The following is an 18,245-nucleotide window of genomic DNA, read 5'->3' on the forward strand; positions in this document are numbered from 1 at the left end:
TTTAAAATATAAAAATTATTATCAAAATTAAATTTTGGAAATCAATTTAAAAACACTTTCATCTTATTCCGTGTCGGTTCCTGATTCCAAAAACATATAGATATGATATGTTTGGATTAAAAACACGCTCAGAAAGTTAAAACGAAGAAAGGTACAGAAAAGCGTGCTATCCTTCTCAGCGCAACTACTACCCCGCTCTTCTTGTCAATTTCACTGCCTTTGCCATGAGCGGTGGACTGACGATGCTACCAGTACACGGTCTTGCTGCGTTGCATTGCGTTCAGTTTCATTCTGTGAGTTCGACAGCTACTTGACTAAATGTTGTATTTTCGCCTTGTTATGTTTTCGTATTCGTAAATGATTATGAAGTGCCAGTTGACTGGTTTTTATGTGTTAATTTTGAATCATATTCATAACGTGTGTCAAAAGTGTATCGTAAGATGCTTATAATAGATCAAACCAACTTTGTTTTTTAATTCTTCATACAATGATTGTTTTTAATCTGCACTTTAAATCGTTGTATTTAAAGTTGAAATTGATTGAAATAAAGAGAAATTATGGCCGTTGTGTATTATTTGCACTTTTTTTAAAGCACAGGTTTGTGCACCATGAAAACAGTGTTCGCTCAAAACAGGGAACGCGCCTATTTCTAGAAAAAAAATACGTACACTTCATGAAAGAAAGTTATGAAGAAAGTTGCACACAATGATTCGTTATCAAAAAAACAATTTTGTGCACCAAATTTCTTTTAAAGTGTCTAGTATTTCAGTTTCGATTTATAATGTTGAACATTTCTGCAAGATTTTGAAATTTTGAATCTCTGCATGTCCCTTTGAATATTTGTGTAACTGAAAATGGAGAAGAAATTGCATTTTCTTGGCTTTTCCCAGATGGCTAGAATGCTTTTAATCATCTAAGGCCTACACACATTTCACAGTCAATGTGTTTGCAAAAAACCCGGTTGAACATAGATAGATTTCGAACTTACAGATACGATGTATCTCCTTCAGTCCGCGGTAGTGTTTGATACATTTCAGCTAAACTAAGTTGCTTCATTTTTACATGCAGATGAAATCTCCATTGGCTTCAGGAAATTTGAACAGAGTGTGTGCACAAGATCTCAAGGATGCTGGTGTCAATCCCGGTGTCTATGACACCTTATACATGCTAATGAAAAACATCAAGAGAAATGCCGCTTGTTTTCGTAATGCACTGTACGATTTACTTGCAAGGTTTAGGTCTCTTGGACCACCTACCCTGTTCTTCACACTACCTGATGATGACATGCCCTGAACTGCAAAAGATCGCCAACAATAATGTCTTATTTTAACGCTTCATCACAAAGCTCTTTTTCTACAACAGTACGGTAATACAAGATCCGTTGAAGAGTGCAGCCAGGCTGTGTATCAAATCAAATAATATCAATTTTACTGAATTATCTCAAATACAGGTATTGAAGCTGCTGTGTATTAACATAAAGACAAACGAAACACTACAACATTAGTATTACATTAAAATATACCGTAAACTACATTGTATACGCCCCCACCCCCCAATTGTGTCCGAAAGTTGGGGTTGGGCGTTTAATAGGTACTAAACCCTTTGCATGAGCGGTTCCTTTACTATACAGAATAAGGATATTTTGGTCAGTGTTCAAAGGATGCGTTATTGCACAAAATTTTCCTCTCTCTCTCTCACACACTCAAGCACACGCACACACACAGAATTCTGCAAGCAAACCACGAAGGAAATATTGTTGTTTTATGGTATGTTAAAGCCATATGTACTCGATGACTATACACGCTAATTGCTTTACCAACAGCTGGAGACAGACTAAATTAAGTTCCCTGCAAAATATTGTGGTCTAGGACCCCTTAAATGTTGAGATATTTGAATTTTCATTTTGATCTGGATCGTCCTATTTATAGATTTGGCAACTCATGTAACGTTGATGCAAGGGAGAGAACACCGCGGCTTTGTTGACATCCTCACTTTTTCAGAGGCTAGAACAAGCTGTAATGCATGTATTATGGTCCGCGCATGGTGACGTATCGTCATTATATGGTCTTATGGTGCGTTTGACATCGATTGTGGGCAAACTACACTTTGTAAACACGGGAGTGCGTTAGTATGCCTTTAACAAGTTTATAACTTAAATAGTTAGTGATCTCTGGGACAGATTAATCCAGATCTGCGGTGAACAAACACATATCAGCATTTTAACGTTAAGCAAATAAACGCATATCACAATCAGTTGTAGAATGATAAGTCACGTTTGTCTCTGAAACTAAAAGATTATTTGTTGTCAGTGTGTTACCCAATGAGGGGAAAACTATGTATGAGGGACAACGTCTTGCCTTCAAAGGCCGCGATAGAGGGTAAACAAACACCAGTCTGTTCATTCGTTATGTTTTAACTCCTAGAAGTCGACCTCTCTATTCACTTCCAAATCTCGTCATCTCAAAACGTTTTGCATGAAGCGATATTACTACATTTAGTCAACCCTTCGAACAGACATACTGAAATTGACCGCACATATACTCCACAGCTGTGTCACCGGCATTCATGCCTTGCGGTCTTGCTGACACGTTCACACAACAGAGATCGTTCAGAAAGTGACAAGCCAGAATAGCGCATTAGCGTACAGCACTTCACAGTAAAACGCTTTTGATATTCTTTCTAATTTTCAGACCTTGCTTTTAATCCCAACATAACATGTCTATGTATGTTTTTGTAATCACGATACCAAAACGAATCAGATGAAATTGTTTTTTAAAAACTGAACCGATCTTCATGAAACTTTACATGAGATTTCCTTGGCATGAAGATCGGTCCAGTAGTTTACTCTGTATCGCTCTACACACACACACACACACACACACACACAGACACACAGACACACACACACACACACACACACACACACCACGACCCTCGTCTCCATTCCCCGTCTATGTTAACACATGTAATCTAAAATTGACTAAAAGTTTTTTTTTAAATAAGACAACACAGACTGACAACAACAAGAACAAACAGCCAGAGCACAAGTGTTTTTTTTCTTGAGAGAGCACGACTGCAGTAACCAGTCGCGCTGTCTGCTTTACGAGGAGCGGATGACCGGCTGAACCAGCGACAGCTTTGACCCAGTTTGAACACTGGCTGAGATTTTTTTTTCAAACAAAAAAACTCTGTACACCACACGGGGCTGACACGTGTGGGGCGGGTCACTGGGCATGCACAGCACATGATTCACGGACTTTCATTCTTCAGTCAGTTGGTTTAAACAAAATGTTATTCAGAATTTCTTCGCATGAACAGTTCGAAACATACACAGCTAGGACACGCACTCAAGCAAATGCTTATATCACGTGACCAGAACAATACTAAATTACACACATTTTCGTAATGGTGGACATAACAACAATAAACCAGAATTCGAAGAACAAATTGAAAGAATGGGGATGGGGAGCTAAATAGGAACAAAAGAATCTACAGAAGATAAAACAAGTCGCGTAAGGCGAAAATACATTTAGTCAAGTAGCTGTCGAACTCACAGAATGAAACTGAACGCAATGCAATTTTTCAGCAAGACCGTATACTCGTAGCATCGTCAGTCCACCGCTCATGGCAAAGGCAGTGAAATTGACAAGAAGAACGGGGTACGTAGTTGCGCTAAGAAGGATAGCACGCTTTTCTGTACCTCTCTTTGTTTTAACTTTCTGAGCGTGTTTTTATTCCAAACATATCATATCTATATGTTTTTGGAATCAGGAACCGACAAGGAATAAGATGAAAGTGTTTTTAAATTGATTTCGACAATTTAATTTTGATAATAATTTTTATATTTTTAATTTTCAGAGCTTGTTTTTAATCCAAAAATAACACATTTATATGTTTTTGGAATCAGAAAATGATGGAGAATAAGATGAACGTAAATTTGGATCGTTTTATAATTATTGTTTTTTTTTTACAATTTTCAGATTTGTAATGACCAAAGTCATTAATTAATTTTTAAGCCACCAAGCTGAAATGCAATACCGAAGTCCGGGCTTCGTCGAAGATTACTTGACCAAAATTTCAACCAATTTGGTTGAAAAATGAGAGCGTGACAGTGCTGCCTCAACTTTTACAAAAAGCCGGATATGACGTCATCAAAGGCATTTATCGAAAAAAAGAAAAAAAGTTCGGGGATATCAATCCCAGGAACTCTCATGTAAAATTTCATAAAGATCGGTCCAGTAGTTTGGTCTGAATCGCTCTACACGCACACACACACACATACACACCTACCACGCACGCACGCACGCACACACACACACACACACACATACACCACGACCCTCGTTTCGATTCCCCCTCGATGTTAAAATATTTAGTCAAAACTTGACTAAATATAAAAAGAAAAGGGAGGGAGAGGGGGAAGAAAGTACTAACAACCACAAGGAGAGACTAGGACGAAAGCGCATAGGAAGAGAGCATCAAGTCTAAGACATGCAACATGTAAATTCAAGTAAATGTAAAAATTTTTTATGGAAGGCAGTAATTCGTTAACATATAAAATACGAGACAAACGATAATAATCATTACTTATACGCTGCTTATGTAATCGAATACGATAACACAGAGAGAGGCAGTGTGGAGGTACACATACGCCTGCCCACACACATATACACTATCAATGCGTGAACACATCCATGAAATCAGTCGACCAGATTTAACAATAAACGATTGGACAGACTCAAATATCAATATGTTATTACGAACAGAATATTGCTCGCTACCTTTTAATAATATTTCCACGCGTCTGAAGTGAACAGGCAACGAATTGATTGTTGTCAGACGAGCATCTGCATACAAAGTGCAGTTTAATAAATAATGTTCGGCTGTTTCATTTGGATCACCGCAAACACACTGTGCGTTATCTTTTAGATGGCGTTTACACAAGTCTGAATTAAGGTTACTAATATTTAAACGCATTCTGCAGTGTTGAACTTCTGTCTGTCGTTTTCCAAAATAATAATAAGCTGGTACACTATGATCAGGACTTTGTAAATAATGCTTAAACTCTCTTATTGAATTTGTTGTTTTAATCACTTCAGTCAGTTAACGCTCGTTTTCCTAATTATGTAACCTTCTTCTTCTTCTTCAGCGTTCCAGAATTTTCTGGTTACGTGTGAGCTCGTTTGCCCATTTGGGTTCCCCAGACTAGACTCTATAGTCAGCTCACTCCGCTTTCGTTGAGTAGGCATGCTGAGTATTTTCGTGTTTCCATAACCCACCGAACTCTGACATGGATTACAGGATCTTTTCCGTGCGCATTTGGTCTTGTGCTTGCGTGTACACACGAAGGGGGTTAAGTCACTTGCAGGTCTGCACATAAGTTGACCTGGGAGATCGAAAAAATCTCCACTCTTATCCCACCAGGCGGCAGCGACCGGGATTCGAACTCACGACCTCCCGATTAACATAATAATAAATGAGCATTTATATAGCGCAACATCATAACTTTACAATTATGCTCTTTGCGCTTGACACATTTAAAATTAAAACACAGATATACAAGCATTTACATCTACATTCATTGTCAACAACGCTTAATTAAAAGCATACACCATCAAACATACATTACAAAAGATTCTTCCACTAACTAAGTAATAAAAACATGAATAAAATAGGTAGTGAAAAATCACTAAAACAACAAATAACACTACATGTAGCCTACTGATGGACTGAGAAAACAAAATCCGGGGTTGTATTTCTTGAAGAGGTGCGTTTTAAGTGCTCGTTTGAATGCTTGAGGTGACTGAGAGTGGCGGATGTGAAAGGGGAGAGAATTCCATTGTGTGGGTGCGCAGAAAGTAAAAGTGCGTTGTCCGTATGTTTTGGTTTTGGTGTGTGGAATGGTAAGGATGCGACAGTCAGAAGAGGCACGGAGTTGTCTTGCTGGAGAATAGACAGTGAGGAGTTCAGAGAAGTAAGCAGGAGACGAGCCAGAAAAGAAGTTAAAGCAGAGGGTGGACAGTTTGTAGTCAATGCGGGCTTGAATAGGTAACCTGTGCAGTGTGTGAAGAAGTGGTGTTGCGTGATCTCGTTTTCGTGCTTTCAGAATGAGGCGTGCTGCCGAGTTTTGGACTTTTTGTAGTTTATGCAGGAGGTACAGAGGACAGCCAGAGAGAAGAGAGTTGCAGTAGTCAAGTTTAGAAAGAACAAAGGCACAGACAAGAGTGTTAGTTGTTTGAGAGGAGAGTGTGTGGCGAATGGTGCTGATCTTACAAAGCTCAAAATAAGCTGCTCTACAGACTAAAGATATATGTTTGTTAAAGCCATATGTACTCGATGACTATACACGCTAATTGCTTTACCAACAGCTGGAGACATGCTAAATTAAGTTCCCTGCAAAATATTGTGGTCTAGGACCCCTTCAATGTTGAGATATGTTAATTTTCATTTTGATCTGGATCGTCCTATTTATAGATTTGCCAACAGAGGTAGCGTTGACGCAAGGGAAATAACTCCGCGTCTTTGTTTACATCCAAAGTTTTTGAGACTCTAAAACAAGCTGTAATGCATGTATATGGTCCGCGCATGGCGACATATCGTCATTACATGGTCTTATGGTGCGTTTGACATCGATTATGGGCAAACTACACTTTGTAAACACGGGAGCGCGTACATATGCCTTTAAGGGTCATGTCAGATGAAAGGGTGAATCCAAGGTTTCTAGCTGATGGTGAGAAAAGAATGTTGGTGTTGCCTATTTGAACAGAAACAGGTTGGGGAGAGGGAAATGTAGTGTTCTTCTTTTTGCACAGTAAGACTTCAGTCTTATCATCATTCAGCTTAAGTTTGTTATCGACCATCCAAGATTTAACATCAGTGATGCATGTCTGAATGGTCTGGATGGCGAAATGTGTCTCTGCAGGGGGACTGGGTTTATACAGCTGGGTGTCATCAGCAAAAGACTGGAGGCCGACGTCTTACCACCACGCCACTGCGCCCGTCGCCATGCCATGCCACCGCAAGCTAAGATGAGTAGAAACTTCACTTCGTGAAATTTAATAACGTCTCCTTACCCTTCTAATCATTGGGCAAGACCTATAAATACGTGCACGTCAGTCAGCTTTCACAGTCCCTCTCACGTCCCGATTTCGTTATTCGTTACAGTGGAACCTCTTTTTAAAGACCTACAAAGATCCGTACAAATCAGATCTTTCGAAATGAAGGAGTCCATATAAATGCCAAAAATACTACAGAGGTTATGAACAGAAAATCTGAGAAAACTGGGTCTTCTTACAAGGGAGTGGGGTTTTTTTTGTTCGGGGTCGGGGTCTTGAGAGGGTGGTTCCTATGTAATCCTTGTGCCGGTACGCAAGGTTTTCAACGTATGACGTGTCTCTGTAGTCCGTCTATTCTTGTTTCTTGGAACGGGATTGTTCATACCTTACTCATAGTGTGGTCGTGGAAACACCTCAGTTTTCATGATCAGTTGTGCTTTCAGATTTCTTGTGCATCCCAATGAAAAGTGTTTTCTCCATGTCTTAAGAATAACATGTTCCTGACTTTAAAACTGTGACATACGTGTTTCTGGTTCAGTGGTAATGTCGGCGAGAAAATCTTTAGTAGAGACAGTATAGTACATCAATTATATTTTGTTCGTAGCTGGCGTCAATCTGTTTGCATGATATTTTTTGTTAGCATGCCTTCGATGAGATCATTTCTAAGTGCATTGAATTGGTTCTAGTGTCAGCTATATATACAGTCATTCAATAACGTTAATCGAGATGGAAACTGAATTGACCGAGTTTCCGTCCTCAAATGAGAGGAACCAACCTACGTCAGAATCTGACGATCACTGTACAGTTGCAAACCATTCCCCAGCGTCTTCACGAGCATCTGACGACGGTTTTTCGCAAGACAGTGAGTATACAACTGATTACTAGCTTACAATAATAGAAGTCTTTCGTAAACGTTATTGAAACTATCTCACACTACGATTATGAATTTAAAATCTGCTAACTACATTCTGAACAATGAATCACCAGTGATATAATTGCAAACTTATGCACGTGAATTCTTCTAGATGATATCCTCAGAAATGCTTTTTTACATTTAGTCAAGTTTTGACTAAATGTTTTAACGTAGAGGGGGGATCCACCCTTGACCTACTCCCTCATTTGAACAAGAATACTATTACCTTACTGCCGGACGTACACAATGGATACCACACTCCCTTCAGGGGGTAATTCCCGTAACCACTACGTCTCAGTTGCAGTATTTTTGAAGTGTGACGAAAAGAAGTAGAACTATAATCAACAAGTAGCACTATTGATACAAGGCTCGCGTGTCATTATGTATGGGGCGATTTATATAGCGCTTGACGTTCTCTAAGCGCTTTACATATTAATTTCTGCTGTGTGAGATGGAATTTTTTACTCAATATATCACGCATTCACATCGGCCAGTAAATCTCAAGCCAATTAAGGCGAATATTTACTTTTCACGGCCTATTATTCCAAGTCACACGGGTATTTGGTGGACATTTGTATCTATGCCTATACAATTTTGCCAGGAAAGACCCTTTTGTCAATCGTGGGATCTTTAACGTGCACACCCCAATGTAGTGTACACGAAGGGATCTCGGTTTTTTCCACCTAGGTTAGGAAAGGGTGGAGAAAAATGCTAACGCCCTGACCCAGGGTCGAACTCGCAACCTCTCGCTTCCGAGGCAAGTGCGTTTACCACTCGGCCACCCAGTCCTTGTCACTACCTCTCATTTGCACTAGATGTGGATATCACCTTTTTATACCCAATATTGGCTATCACTATGCGTCAGTAGCACTAGTATTCATACAAACCCTGCAGAGACCCCCCCCCCCCCGCCTCATGCTCTCTCTCCCTCCTCCCCCCTTTCTCTTTCACTCTATTCCTCTATCTCTCTCTAACTTGACTACATACAACAACGCAACTCTGTTTTACGTGTCTGTTAAATTCTTGTTCCTGTCTCTCCTCACCAACCAAGATCCAAGGCCGGGCGGCCACACCACAAGTTACTCGTGCAGTCTACATCATGCTGTCTCTATGATATAACAGAGCACAAAACAAATTCTCCTCTCTCAAAAAAATCTCAAACGTTAACATGTCAGGGACGAAGTGTGGGCCGGGAATCAAAACAAAGCTAGCGTTGGAGAAGGAAGCACGGGGAAATCAATGTCCCGCAGCAACACACGTACAGATCCACTTTAGATTTGAATAACTGTGTAATAAGGTGTTCCTGGTGTGTGATGTCATAGTTTCAACCCCAAAACCAAACGGTATAGCTCTTGGGAGAATAAGAGACAGTTTTGGATCCATTAGGTCCTTTTATAAACTTACAATGTGTGTTTTCTTTTGCGCTGAGTGGTATCCATTCCCTGCGCTGAGCGTTACCCACTCGATTATGATGCTGGCGCTGTTTCGTATCACCACTTTTCTTTAGTGATCAGTTTTGAACGATAATTATGCCCTTGTCCTTCCAACGTCGGCGTCAACGTTGTAGTACAGCAGCGAGAGGACGTCGTACAATCTATTGTAAACGATGTTTCCCGTACAGGCCCCCAAAAAACTTTGTAACAAGCACATAAAACACAATTTTAGCAAACAAAATTCAACACCTTCGCTTGTAATTGCATTGGTAGCTCGATCCATAGCCAATTACTGAATTTAAATGTATATGACTAAGTGCCAAAAGGTGCTCACAGAACAGAAGACGACTTTGTTTTACAATAAAAATGTTTCTAAAAACGTGTGTCTGCTGAAAATTGGTGTGTGTGTGGATGAATGTGCGAAGAGATAGTGGACATAATTTCGTGTGTCTGACTTGAACGGTTTTGAAGTTATCTTTGTTTAAAGTCAAAAATAACGCCAAAACCGGCCATCTGAAAACGGACATCGTGATACCTCGTGTTTTGAATATGCCACAGAAAAATAACAAGAAGCACAAATGAATTGCATTTGATTGAATGCCTGAAACATCGCTTTACAGACGAGACCAAACGTCAAATCTAAATCTCGAGAGAATTTTTTTTTTTCGATAACCGAATTTTAAGGTGTCGCACGCAAGATGTGTCGTCATCACGGCATACATTTTTCAATCGCAGACATTTACTAAATTTCTTTTTCAAAAACTCTGGAATTGATGTCGACACGTCAAGCGATAACGGTGTATCAAACTGCTGTCTTTCAAGTAATCCAGCAAAGACTGCAGAACTTTTGAACAGCATTTTTCAAAAAAGATTTGAAAATTTCGTCATATCTTGCGTGCGACAAAATGTTCGGTAATTAACGGTTATTTTCTTTTAAAAACAAAATTTACATGTACAAAGATCTACTTCATCTACGGAACCACGTGACACATTCTGTGTTCAAAATTTGTGAAGAAATCACGAACCACGAATGCGCTATCAAGTGTTGAAATTATGTCGTCAACATCTTTTCAGATCTTGCGTGCGACACCATCTTGCGTTCAACATAAAATGTCACTACCTTATCGAGTTTAATGGGTAAAACTAACTATTTGTTGTCTTAGTTTAATCTTCTTAATTAAAAGCGTAATAAAACCGAACTTCCAAGATGAATTTTAATTGAGATTAGCGAAAGAGCGGGCACGCAAGTCGACCTTAAAGTAAAAGAATGATAACACGAGCGTTTGTCGTGTTGTCTTGCGTGCAACACATTGTCCAAAAAGGAAAATGTATATTTTTCTCAGACGTTTTTTTAAGTTGAAACCTTGAAACTTCACACACATTTGGGGTTTAATCGCCCCCATGCATGGTAAAAGTCTTGTTGACCCTTGTCAGATTTCAAGGTCACGGCTGGGTCACATGTGGTTCAGAAAACGGATGAAACATATTTTTTCAGAGATTTTTGAAGCTAGAACCTTCAAACTTCAAACAACGCTTTTGCTTAATGATTGTTCAACATGGAGAATTCAAGGTTGATCCTTGAGAAATGTGAAGGTCATAGCAGGGTCTCGTGTGGGTAAAAAAAAAAGGAAATTGTATTGAACTTCAATTTATATAAAACCAAAGTCTGGTTGATCTGTTTTAAGATTTAAGGTCAAATCTGTTATTTAAGGTCAAATCAAATAGAAATTTGTTGATGCTTAAATCTTTGAAACTTCCAACAGGTTTGAGGTTTGACAACTTCTGGACTTTGAAATCTGGTATGGTTGATCCTGGTAATATTAATTGGTCAAAACATCAAGATCAACAATTATAAAATAAGCACTTTCACCAATGTCAAGTGAGCAATAGCAGCAAACGTGAGTCTTATAAAGATTATCACTTTTTGTGTGACCTCAACTTGACCCCTCTGAATGCTCTCAATCATGGAAATTGACCACACTTTGATTATAACCAAACAACATCAAAACTTTGGAATGTGTGAAGTTTCAAAGGTGTTGCTTAAAAGGCGTTCGTGAAAATGACAATTGTATGTGTCTGACTTCAATGCGACCCCGCTGCAACCTTGACGTTTGATTTTAGCAACCAGACTTTCATCATGTGTGAATGACTTCAAACACTATAAAACTAGTTGAAGAAATTGACAATTTTTCAAAGTTTAAGCCAGATGGCACTGCTGTGACCTTGAAATTTGACAAACATTAACCAGGCGGTCACCTTTTTTAGATAATATCCTTAAAGGATCTTTAACCTTACTGTGACCTTGGAATTTGATGAGGTTTAATTTAACTTGCGTAGTGTGCCAAGTTTCAAGGCCCTAGCTTCAAAAACATATGAGAAAACCTCATTGAAAAATGTATATGTTTGACCTCAACGCGACCCTGCTGTGACCTTGACTTTTTCAACCAGACTTTAATCGTGTGTGAACATTATACACTAGAACTGTGTGTATTTTCAAAGCTCGTGCTATAAACGCGCTGAATAAATTGAAAATATTCCACATTTGGACCAGATGTGACCCCGCTGTGACCTTGAACTTTGACAAAGATTAACCAGCAGGTCACTTTTAATGAGGTTTTATAAAAATGCTGAAAGTATGTGAAGTATGTAAAGTCTAACTGATCTAGTATTAAAACATGTAAGACGTGACAACGACAATTTTCCAGTTTGCAAAGGAAATTTAACCTCGCTGTGACCTTGAAATTCAATGTTGTTTAATGTGATGTGCACCATACCTGGAGGTCATTATACTTTGGTTGTGTGCCAAGTTTCAAAGCCCTAGCTATAAAAACGTGCGAGATAACCTTAATGCTATGACTCAGTGCCGTTTTGAATGATATAACGAACAAAATTATCGTTATTTGTAAAACCATTTGGGTAAATTTATCTTTTCTTTTCGTAATTGGGTTCCAGCATCTGTTGTCTTTACAAAAAAAACAATATCAGTCGTGTTTGTCAACTTTTATTTTTTAGCCCCTTTGTCCGCTTTTCGTGCGCACCTTTTGGCACTTAGTCATATGTATCCTTTTAACAAATGTCTTGTGTACCTCTCGATAACAACATTTGAGCGTATTGGACATCCCTGTATCACATATAAGTACTTTCCATTCCAACAAAAAAATGTTAGACCGAAGGATTGACTTAATGCTCTAACTGATGTCTTTAAAGCAAATCGTTTCTTCATGTTTACCCGGGTCTTGACTTAATAATAGCTGAATTACTTGGCAATTCCCATGGTCACCTATAAGCTTACCTCTGTCATCGTCACAATCATCCTCAACAATCATCGTCATCGTCATCTCATCATCATCATCATCATCATCATCATCATCATCATCATCATCATCATCTTCATCGTCGTCGTCTTACTCCTTGTCATTGTTGTCGTCGTAACATTGCCATTCTCCCCCCACCCCCCTTTTTATCCAGACGGGTCAGACGGGAACACGGCTGAAGCAGGACGTTCACCTTCTCGACGCACCGCAAACTGTGCCTGCTCTCAAAAAAAAACTTTCTGGGCCGTGTGTCTACCCGTATCAGCAATTATCGTAGGCGCAGGACTGGTGGGTCTTTACATTGCGGTTTGGTCATCACCGGACATCGACACCAATTTCTTTACAGATGGTAAATACACAGGTTTTTTTTGTCTTTTGGTAATTAATCCTCATACAAACATGATCGAGATTCATAAAGATTAAGAGCGCCTCGTGTCTTTGTCGGTTGTGCATGTGTGTGAGCTAGAACTATTCACTTGCATCACCACTGCACCACTGGCAATCCTGACAATACGTCATACCAGCCCATTATACAAATTAATTCGTCGCAAAATTGAAGTGTTCGACTCTTTGTAAGAAAGTCCATGAAATTTGGTAATTTTCCAAATGGATAGACGACTCAAGTTTGGGTGAAAGCCCAACGGGGTCTGTGCAAGGAAACGTGAGAGGCTCTGTCCCTTTATTTCGTGTTTGTTGCATCCGTATAACACAATTTAACATGATGACGTTTTCTTCTTGGACTTGAACTGAATTTTAGAAAAGGAAAACACATAGGCATATAGCAAAACTCCCATTTTCAAGTAGATACTCAACACAAACACAACTAATCGGCACAAGTCACTCTCTCAACAACAAAATGTCTTCAACTGTTGCAATATGTACACGGCGTTTGTGACACTGTGTCGCAAACAAACATCCTTTTATTATTTTGTCCTTCCTTTACATAATGAAACAGATAATGTGTTCCCCTTTTTACGATTAATCATTTTTGGACAAATATATATTGACAAAATAATTATGTAATGGTTAAACGTAGTTTGAGGCATAAAGAACTTTAGTAGAATTTGTGCCGTATAAATAGCCTTATCACATTTAGTTGAGTTCTGAGTAAATGTTTTCAGATAGACTGGGAATTGAGACGAGTGTAGTGGTGTATGTAGGTATGGGTGTGAGGCGATTCCCAGAAAACTACTGGATCGATCATCATGAAACTTTGCAAGATTTATTTTTCCAGATAACATTTTGTTTCCTTTTTTGGTAACAGTTTTTTAAATGACGCTCAACAAAATGTTGAAGCGACACTGTGGTGATCTCATTTTTGTAACCAATTTGTTTTAATTTTGGTTTAACAAGCTTTGACTCAGTCTGAACTATGGTATTGCCTTTTAGCTCGGAGACTTGAAATTAACTTGTTTGTTTACAGAAGTTGTTGTTCAATTCGTAACATATTCAACACTGATTGCATTGTATTCCTTATTCATTCCTGATTAAAAAAAAAATATATATAGATATGACATGTTTACTCTCAAAATGGGCTCAGAATTCACGAAAATCGGCAAATTTTGTTTTCTGTTGGTATGCTTCGCCGAGAACAGATCGAGATGTCTCAGTTTACTGGTTTCGGCAAACTAGGTTTAAGTAGTCAAATCGATGGCTGATTCACGATTTAAAATATCAATCTTTTAGTTTCAGGCCAACAGATTGCATAAATGTTTTTATATTGCTTGACGTGACTTATGATTTTTGTGGGAGCAAAACGTGGAGTTGTTTTTTCTTTTCTTTCTCAGTTGGCATTTCTGTTTTTGCTATACATGTTACCTTAAGCTATTTACTCTGTGTGTGTGTGTGTGTGTGTGTGTGGGTGTGTGTGTGTGTGTGTGTGTGTGTGTGTGTGTGTGTGTGTGTGTGTGTGTGTGTGTGTGTGCGCGCGAGTCTGAATTTGTGTGTGTGTGCTTCTCTGTCTGCCTGTCTGTCTTTCTGTGGGGGGTACAGGCATCCTGTTCATTTATGTGTGATCTTTTTGTCTTCAATAGCTATACTGTTCATGAAAGCAGATGATGTCTTCAACAACAATATGGCCACCTCTTCGTCCGGAATTTTTTTTCAGTACCAAAAGAAGTTCTGCACCAACGTGAGTAATTCTATTATGATCAGTCCTGTTCCACCCCCGCCCCCCCCCCCCCCACTCACCCAAAAACATAAGAAAAAGAATTACAAAATACTTACAAGGAGGCATATACAAATTAACACTACACGTACATAAACTTTGCTGAAGAAGGAACATAAAAATGTGTTTTTGTGTGAAACAAAAGTCCAAATTAACCGAACTCGTGGTCCTTGCGTCAGTCCATTGATATGGCTGCAAATAAGTCACAATGAGTCACATGGTGAGCTAGATGGTAATAACGAATGATAACGCTCTAACGTTCCAAAGTAAAGTTTCGCAAATCAATGACCAAATAGTTTCAAGTTGATTAACACCTTCAACACATTAGAATGAAGTACATTCGCTTTGTACATAAATGTTTACCATTCAATACCGCTATAGTTGAGTTATGTATTACACTATCAATATTACACCTGTATGTTCAGAACGAAAATATCCCTGGTTTTCTTCATCTCCCAATGAACAGAGTCCGTACCAACTGTCAATGTATTCGTTATGTCGAGACACCACTTATCACATATTTACACATATGCACACAACTTCCATCCTCATTGGGCACACTTTAAGACTTAACCCTGGTAGTAACAGTTCCATCATTTATTGAACTGATTTATACACATGTGTATCCACACATCAACAAACTCCCCTGACTGGGGTTCAAAATTCCACAAGCAACAAACTTGCTGCTGTACATTCCCCTTTAAGCAAAAAACCCTGACCAGGGTAAAAATGTCTCTACATGTACAGCCAATCATTTAGCTGTTCTTTTACATTGAAGCAAAATTCCTCTGACACAGATACAGAGGTTCAAACACAAAACATATTGCTGTTCTGTCAGATTAATACTTTTTGGCATAATCGGGCGCAGAGTGGGGAGATAGACATAACCACAGGCAGTAATTATCCAATTTTGTAAAATCATATTTTAGAAATGCACCCCCTCCGCTTCCCTGTATCCAATTGCCCTCATCTGTACCAGCCAATCAGTAGGCCCCTGGCTGTCTCAGCACTGTTTTGCACGTACTATACTTGCAGAAATAATCTGGGGGTGTACACCAACCAAATTCATCTGTTTAGCACGCCAACCCCTGGCTCTCACACCGTGAGAAAGACTAGCAATTGATACAGGTGGGTTGATGGTGCAGCCACATGATCCTCCTCCACTGAACCAGACCACAACAACATGGCCTTTTGTAACGGGCTCAATCCTGGGAGGATCCTGCAGATATCCTTAAAGTTTACAGAATAGTGTGTGCTTCCAAGCAGAATTACTTTCGCCTGTGGCCATGTCTATTTTATGCCAACAAATTGATAGCAATTTACCCCACTTCTGCCCGCACCAATTATACGGGTGAGCTGCCTCTCTAAGTTGTCAACCATCAGCGGTGAGGCACCAGCCATCATTGCATGTGTTGGAGTGCTTAACTACCTCCCCTCCCTCAGCCCCAAAGACTTTTCTGGCCTTCCTTTGTGCCCATTTTCTGGCCCTCTCCGCCCCCGCTACAGATTGATTATACTTCCAGCTCTGTTTGGGCAGCATGTCCGACCACACCAGGGTTGTGTCGGGGCATAAGGTCCGCAGGAAAAGGACGCACTCTTCCAGTTCCTTTCTCCAAGTAAAGTTGTTAAGCCACCCAATATCATTGGCCCCAACATGCAGGACCATGTATGTTGGAGGTACACTGGTCTTCAGGGTCTCCATCACCAGCGTACGCACCTGGCCTAGGCGGAGTCCTGGTCGTTCAATAAGCCTTGTAGGTATTGGGAGGCGTAACGCCTGACACTTCTGTTTTAAACCTTTGTCCATGCGGGAGATAAAACTTGATCCTACGATCCAGCTCCTACGATCCAGCAAGCTGTAAAAATATATTTTCCAATGTTAATACTTAGGAGGAGGTTAATGCAGCTTCTAAGTTACCCCAGTGCCAGACAATGGATCCTGGCTTCCCTGTCCCTTGCGTCGAAAGGCAACTGCTAGATTGAATTAAGATGAAAAGTTATTCTATTAAACGCCTAACCTACCCCCCCTTCAGGTGAAAGCTTGTTATCGTTGCAAACTGCTTCTAACAACTTGGCCAATTTACACAACCTGTGAAAACTCCCCATACTGTATATATATATGCCACTGTGTCCCCTAAGTTATTCCCTTACGTATACCCGTACGGCTTGTGATTTCCATCTTCCCAATGTTTTTACATCCTCCATTGGCATACCATTTATAACAGCTGTAGTTGCAGCTCCAATACGGAACGAATGAGAAGAAAATCGGCTTACTTGCCAGCCTAGGGTGGCCGCACACTTCTTCAAAACTGCCTGCAGTTGGTACCTTGTTAATGGCGCCCCACTAAAATGCTTAAACAGAAGACCTGCTTCGGGTGGCCTCGCACTTAAGTAAGCTCGCATGCACCTTACCGGGCACACCTGGCGATGACTACCTACTGTCCTCAAATTTATCACTGAACCCACCCCTTGCTGATCTGTTTTTGAGCCTAATGAATTGTCGGTGGGGTCTTCCCAACCGTTCAGCTTGTGTTTACAACTTACACCCGCTAAGTAAGTTCTAACTGTTGCTGGCGCACAGTGTTGTAAAGACAGAGACGGTTAGCTCCGGTATTTTTGATTTGAACTTTGATTGTGGCATGGTCAGTGTTCCTTTTGCAGACCATAGAGGGTGCCTAGTTCGATTGAAAGTAAGTGAGATTGTAAGAGGCAAAGGTTATTGGAAGTTTAATAATTTGAAATGCAACTCGAGTTAATGGAAATTAAAAGGGCACGAGTCGCTCAGGTTAGAGCTCGCGCTAAATGGGTCGAGGAAGGGGAGAAAAACACAAAATATTTCTTGAGTTTGGAAAAAGCACGTGCAAATGCAAAGGTCATGGATCGCGTGAAAGATGATGAAGGGCGAGTGTGTACAGGTCAAAAACAAATACACAGTGTGCAAAAAAATATTTTATGAATTTGTATACAAAGAAAATAGATATAGTAGATCATGTTGGTAATGTTGACGATTTTTTGCAAGGCTGCAGCGTTCCTTCTCTTTCTGACGAAGATAAGAACAGCTGCGAGGGTTCTCTAACTGCTAATGAACTGTTACACGCACTAAAACAAATGAAAAATGGTTCTTCGCCAGGTTCTGATGGCATTACAATTGAATTTATTAAAGTATTTTGGTCTCGAGTGAGTATATTTATATCACGTTCTTTTTCAGCAGCATTTGATAATGGTAGTTTGTCTGCGTCTCAAAGAAATACTGTCATTGTGTTAATTCATAAAAGTAAAAACCTTCCGAGAGATGAATTAAATAATTGGCGTCCAATTTATTTCGCTAACAAACAGTGACTATAAATTACTGATGAAGTGTCT

At 39.7% G+C, this 18,245-nt stretch overlaps 1 protein-coding gene across 3 annotated transcripts in view; it reads left to right on the forward strand.

Annotated features, from left to right (window-relative positions):
* LOC138971101 (uncharacterized) overlaps window positions 1-18,245 on the forward strand; it is a 58,333-nt gene that overhangs the window by 28,054 nt on the left and 12,034 nt on the right. For all 3 annotated transcript variants that reach the window (XM_070343720.1, XM_070343721.1, XM_070343722.1), the window contains exons 7-9: window positions 6,923-7,917; window positions 12,870-13,064; window positions 14,749-14,846. In XM_070343720.1, the coding sequence (XP_070199821.1) occupies window positions 6,923-7,032 (110 nt within the window). In that variant the 3' untranslated portion in view covers window positions 7,033-7,917; window positions 12,870-13,064; window positions 14,749-14,846. The remainder of the gene's footprint in view (window positions 1-6,922; window positions 7,918-12,869; window positions 13,065-14,748; window positions 14,847-18,245) is intronic.

This window comes from Littorina saxatilis, linkage group LG7 (assembly GCF_037325665.1).
Source record: "Littorina saxatilis isolate snail1 linkage group LG7, US_GU_Lsax_2.0, whole genome shotgun sequence".
NCBI classification, from domain to species: Eukaryota; Metazoa; Mollusca; class Gastropoda; order Littorinimorpha; family Littorinidae; genus Littorina; species Littorina saxatilis.